General features: G+C 43.6%; 1 protein-coding gene across 2 annotated transcripts in view; it reads right to left on the bottom strand.

Annotated features, from left to right (window-relative positions):
• cdca2 (cell division cycle associated 2) overlaps positions 1 to 6,446 on the bottom strand; it is a 30,817-nt gene continuing 24,371 nt past the window's right edge. Inside the window, exons 13-14 of one of the 2 annotated variants that reach the window (XM_084946712.1) lie at positions 3,862 to 4,027; positions 1 to 3,670 (exon numbers count right to left, since the gene is read on the bottom strand). In XM_084946712.1, the coding sequence (XP_084802838.1) occupies positions 2,784 to 3,670; positions 3,862 to 4,027 (1,053 nt within the window). In that variant the 3' untranslated portion in view covers positions 1 to 2,783. The remainder of the gene's footprint in view (positions 3,671 to 3,861; positions 4,028 to 6,446) is intronic. The other variant, XM_084946713.1, reaches the window with a different exon arrangement.

Here is a 6,446-nt window from a genome sequence, read left to right as displayed (position 1 = left end):
TTAATGGAAAAATTGTTTTAATATTTCTTTCCCTGCTTTTCTGTAAATATGAACAACACTACAAATATACATTTGCATTAAAAATAGCTGTCCATAACGTTGGATCAACCATTATGGAAACAGGAATTATGGAAAAAGTAAACGCTCTCTTTATGATTATGGACACTTTTGGGGGGGATGAGACAGATTACCCAATTGTTAGTCACAGCTGTAATTGTGCAGACACTTTCCCACACATGGATTAACCCTAGTCTTAGACTAAAAGGGAAATTAAATTTAAAGCTCCACTGTTAAAATTTCTGAGCCCAACTTTAATCCAAGGCTGCTTTAAAGTAGCAGCGCTAAATGACCGATTACGATGTCCTAATATGCTCCCAGTATTGGATTCCTAGATTAGGCATGAAGAATCTATACTACGCCCTCTCCTCTGTGTGTAAAGGCAGCTTTCTTAAACAGGTTTGAGCCAGTCGCAGCATGCAGACACACTGGGACAGCAAACCAAACAGAGTAGCTCGAGGGTCTCTTGCTGTTGTCCTGCCTTTTGTTTTGTCGCCCTCCTCCTGCTGTCTTCAGCTCCATAGGAGAGCTGTGTATGGCTTAGAGATCGTGCCTCTGAACATCAATAATAGAAGGCTCGCAGCACAGAGCGCAGAAAGGCCAGAGGCAGCGGGACAACTTAATACCATTCAGTTACTAATTAACTAATTGAAAGACCAAGGTCTCTAAATCTGGAAGTACAAATAACTGATTATGTCTCTTTGTGCTCGTACAGAAAGTGATCATCCGTTTTAAAATGAGGCGTAAAATCAAGAGCAGAGCGAGTGTGAAATCTTGTGGCTCAGCCGCGTATTTGTCTGCGACGCTCAATGCGCTCTTATTACGGACAGTAACGAGAGCCAATAAAGAGCTGATTTATTGTTGGCTCTGATTCTTAATTTATTTATTTTTCCCTCTGGAGGATTTGTAGGTGGCAAGTGAAGCCTGTAAGGTCAATCACACGGAGCTGTAAAATGAGATGTATCCTGCATTCACCAGGGCCAAAGTGTAGAGGAGGCCCGGGGGAAGAGGGGAAAAGATATAGAGCCGGGAGAGCTTCAGTGGAAAGAAATGGACTCCATTTTTGTAAGTCCTCCTCTCCAGCTGTCATCCCGCTCTCTGTCCCATGGGGGGTTGCCACGGTGACAGGAGGCCACATGTCTTGGGGGTGTCGTTTTGGTCAAAGGACCCCATTGTTCTTGTGTTAAGCCGCCTTCAGTATGCCCGTCTGCCAGGGACAGGGGCTTCACACCCCTCACGTACACACACACTCCCGCGCTCTCTCTCACAGACAACACACCCAACACCCACTCATATTATAGAGGTGCAGCAGTTTGGCTTCAACTCTATAAACTGCACATTTACAAAGATGATACAAGTAGACAAACACACAGTGTCACAGTCGAGCAGAAAAACGCACACACACGAGCCTAGTCTGTGTGTTTTTTCTCTCTCCAAGCAGTAGCAGCCATCCATAAAGCTGAACTTCCACACATTTATATTATTCCCACTCTTGACAGTAGCATCATTTCCTGATGCACCCTCCCAGGAGCGGCACATCAATAAGCAGGAATTCTGCAAGAGTGCCACCAGATGGCAGTGTGGCCCCACTGCAGCCACACAACATTACATTAGTGGGTTTATGATTTTGTCCATCTGTCTTCCGGTGGGAATAGAGAGCAGAAAAAGGCCTTGGCAGATCACTAGGGGGGCCAAAAACCTCTGTCGTCCTTCAGCCAAGTGACTGACTTGATGTAAAAGGAGGCAGTCAATTACTCAGTGATGGATAGATTACAGTCATGCATCATTCTGCGAGCCAATTTTCCTTTGTGAACTGAATCTGAAACTCGATTTGTTACTGCCCTCTGTGACAGATGGATGGAGCCGGTACTGAGCAACAGATTTTAAAAATCAATAACCGCTGGAACTTGGGTGGAGGTTAGAGGTCAATTTACTTTCAGGCATTTGGCCATGTTTAAAATACAGAACAGGACGGTTTATGCTAAAGGGAAAGCTGCTGCACTTGAACTCGAGTGACCACACACAGCTGGAACGTCACGTTTGTGGAGACAAGCGGCTGCTTTATTATCTGGATTAATTCGCTCTAAATGAATCTAAAGCATCCTTTTAAATGAACACAGTTTGTTCTAATGTGCCATCTTTACATGGAGGCAATATATTTAGAAGCAGATGCTTGTAAGGTACAGTTTGACATTTCACTAACCACAACTGTTTAGATCATTAAAAAAAAAAAAAAAAAAAAAAAACAACAACAACCGCCAATCACAATTAAGCAGAATTACTTGAGCACATTCATTTAAGTTCTCTGTGTAAAGCCCGCCTGCCTTTGGCTGACACATTTGGTGAATGCGACACAGCCATCTTCATCCAGCCTCAGGAGCAGATATTGACTTCATTGCCTGATCCAGTGACTTTGTAGAGGCAGACTGAAGATGCACTGTGATTACCAGCTGAGTGCCACGATATTGATTAGGTGGTCAGCAGAGATGATTGAGCTCTCAGCATATTGACTAGCTTAGTTACTGGAGGGAAACCACTCACAAATTGCTGGTCATCTCTAATAATTCACAGAGAAAGAAACAAAAGAGAAAAAAAAAAAATCAATGTTTTAGCTAAGTGTGAAACAATCAGTCTCCTCTTTTGGGGAATCAGTGGTGTGTGGAGGTGTAATCAATGTATTTTTTTATTCCCTCTTAATCTCAGTTCATTAAGTTAGGTAAATGATCTCAGGAGGCATCTCCTGCCTCCTCAGGGAGTGAAGGTTGGCTGGGCAGAGCAGCACTGAGCCGACGGCCCCGGGTCCTCCTGCGGGTCTCTTTGCTGGACTCGGGAGAGGTACGAGGCAGCCAGGTGAGCCCTGCACTGCTGCTGTTCTCAGCGTTGCTCTGGTTTCTCAGGCTGCGGCGCACTGAGCGTTGCCCTCTAGTGCAAACTGGTTTAAACACATCCTCAAAATTAAAGTCAGCTTGCCAGGGAGCAAGGTCCACATGAGCTGTTTCCCCCTCTTCCTGGCTATCAGAGCTTGACTGGATGTTTTCCTGTGAGCTTGCTGCTTGGTCTCCCTGTCTTTCCTCCTCCTCTTCAGAGCTGGTTTGGTGCTTCTTTACATAGTTCTCCTGCTCTGCTGTCACTGAGCTGCTTACAGAGCTCCTCCTGCCTCGCTTGGCTTTCCCTTGTGCTGGCTCTGTGTTGTTCGGGCAGTCTGAAGTAGGTACATGTGCACTCACGTGACATTCTGACTCTGTGCAGGGCGTATCTGCAGAGGTCTGGGCACAAAGTTCTACAGTCTCTTCTTGTCTCTCTTCATGTACAGAAGGGGTTCTCGTTGATAGCTCAAGGCTTGTAGTGGTTTGCTCTTCATAGAGCTGCTGCTCTGTCTCTCCTCTGGTCAGGTCACTGTCAGCGACACTGACCTTCCTTTTCTTCAGTCGTCTTCCTCTGACCCTCACCACCAACAGCCTGCTGTCCTGCCCGGCGGCACTTTTTTCACTCAAGCTGGGCGATGTGACAGAATCTTCTACAGTGGTTTCTGAGGCATTTGTCACAGCGAGGTCGTGTATCACTTGAGTTTCATTCGTTACCTCAGGATTCAGCTGGGTTTCCTGATCTGGAGCTGTGAAGAAAAATCAGGACAAAAGAAAAATCTCAGGAAAAAAAATGTTTCTGCTGGTTTCCCCTGAATCCAAAGGTTCTTATTTTTTAGGGACTAAAATAAAGTTTGACATCCAGACATTGATACCGTCTCCAACCACAGGCTAAATCACACACTGGCAACTTTTTTTTCCTTTTTTTTTTTTCTTTTACCCTTACAGCTGATTGAAGGAGTCTCTTGTGCTGTTGGAGACTGACTGATGAAGGACAGCCTCTCAGTGATGGGACTCAGGGCGGGGTTCTTGGAGGCATATTCACGCGAGCCGTACAGCGAGCGGTCTACGTCCTTGTTCCATCGACGCGTCGTGCTGGAGGTCATCTGGGGACCGACAAACTGCAGTGTTAGAAAATTCTGCATTGACAAGTCTGCAGAAGCGTTAAAGCTGGCAAGTAGCCACCTCTGATATGGTATGCAGAGTGTTTCGATCTTGCACATTTCATTAATAATACAATGATTATCTAATGCACAAACATATTTTATAAACACAAACATAAAATTGAAAAAAGCTGAAAATATTTTATCATTTAGCTCAAAGTTAAAGAAACTGCTGGAGAATGTCCACTCATGCTCTTGGGCAAATGTGTGTTATGGATATAAAACCTTTAAGATGGAAAACTGAATCCCTGCAGGAGTAATAATCTGCTTCATCCTCTGATTCTTACGATTCTGCTTCGGTGACACTTTGTGCTCATCAGTGTGTCTTGTAGTCAGACAGCACTTTCATTTTCATCAGCTCTGTCTGCATTTCATGGAGTGTAATAGGGCTGCGCGATATGACCAAAATCTCACATCCCAATAACGATATATATCACAAAAAAGTGCATTGTGTGTAAATTCTGTGAATCTCAGGCAACTAAACTTGTGTGAAGTGTTTTCAGCTGGGCGTTGTGTACCTACAGTCGAGTGTTTTGACCAATGCATGAAGTTATATATTTTTAGATATAAGTTATAACAGCTGCCCTTTTCTTTGTATTCATTACACGGCGTGCTGAGGAGAAAAGCCTGTTCTAACATTTGAGTCTAAGGTTTATTTTGAGCACCTGACGGCTCTTTTTTGCTCCTCATCCGTAAACTCTCTCCATACTCTTTCACGTGATTCTGGTGGTAGACGAGGTTTGTGTGTGTTTGAGTCTGTGGTGGGGACCGGTTTGAGCATAATTTGCATGATACATTTTTCTGGTCCTTGTCAGACCTTTCATAACCAACCAGGTCCCTCTGTTTGGTGCTAATTGGTTCTGTATGATCTTCACTGGCCATGCTGGTATTCTCCTTGGCTGCATCCACATGGTGACCATCCAAACAATGAAAAAAATAAACAGTGTATTTTGCGACACCACGAAACAAATTATAGCGTATAATATGAAACGATAGATGTTCTAATTCTGTCATCCGATATATTTCATCATATCGCACAGCCTGAGAGTGTAACTGAAGAAGTTGTTTGACAGATCTGAACACAGAGCTTTAAATACAGTCCTGACTGGGAGCAATAATCTATGAAGAAAAAACAAACCTAAAGTACGGATACAGTTTGTGTCTAAGGGGGAAATTTTTTTATTTTGCCTGTGAGGGTTCTCCCTGCTTCCCAGGACTGGACACTTTGCAGCCATTCAGTGTTCGACAGCAGCTCTCTCTCTCGCTCTCTCTCTCTCCTGCATCCTCCTACAACCGTGTAAACACTGGGCTGCATCTGACTGGGCGAACGCCTCACGTGGGCTTTCAAACTGAAAACAACATGACGGCTTGTTTGCCAACTTTCTTTGGGATATGTTTGTGAAAACATGCGAGGTGAGAAAGAAGACATTGAGTTGCTTAATCTGTCCTCATTTTAGTTCCACCGGATGGTTTAAAGGGTTTTTCAGAGTTTCCAAAGGATTTGTACCAAACACAGATATTTTACTTCAAGCATCCGATCTGACACGATGCTGCCAGAATACTAGACCCGTTACACAGACGATGAACAGGAAGTGTGGAAATGATGGATCCCGTGGACATGAGCTGGGCACTGCACACTCAGTAAGTGGACTGCAGTAATGTGAGCTTCAGTCTAGACAGTCTAGACACAGGACCCTGTGTGCTTGACCTGCCCTGGGCTAAACCCATTTCACTTATCCTACTTTTATGCTTTGCACCAGTCAAGTGTTGACACATGAAAATGTAATGCACATTCAACTAAAGTACTGAAAATGGGAAGAATAGGGAAAAGAAAATAGAAAAGTGACATGTGGATGTTAGGTGATCATAGTGTGTTGGGGAAAAAGTCTAGTAAGAGCATGTATGTTTAAAAATAAATAACTGTCACACAAATGCTTCCACGTAGTCAACTGCAGTACGTGCCCAGTCGGGAAACACATGATTACAGTGGTTTTGTCAATGTTTTATCTTATTCTGTGCTTTGTTTCCTTTTCCTTCTGCCCTATTGTGACTTCCTACCCTACTCACTGTGAATACATGGATGTTGTAAATACCATCACATTTCCTTGAATTAAAAAAAAAAAAAAAAAGAAGAAGAAAAAGGTAGTGATGTATATATTTGTGAGCTGTTTAATGAGGTAGGTATTTAATAATCGTGGAAATTAGTTTGGGTCTGCTGTGTACAGACATGCCAGAAATTACTGGTGGCTGGCAGTGTTACCCCTCAGCCTCCTAGTAGATGAGCTAAGTGTGAAACTAGTCAATAGTACCAATTTCAAAATTGTATGTTGCCTCATTTCAGTTATCGCATTCACACGATTTT

This window comes from Perissodus microlepis, chromosome 12 (assembly GCF_051167445.1).
Source record: "Perissodus microlepis isolate ML-2025 ecotype Zambia chromosome 12, ASM5116744v1, whole genome shotgun sequence".
NCBI classification, from domain to species: domain Eukaryota; kingdom Metazoa; phylum Chordata; class Actinopteri; order Cichliformes; family Cichlidae; genus Perissodus; species Perissodus microlepis.
Note: the sequence above shows the minus strand (reverse complement) of the source record. Positions and strands in the feature narration are given on the sequence as shown.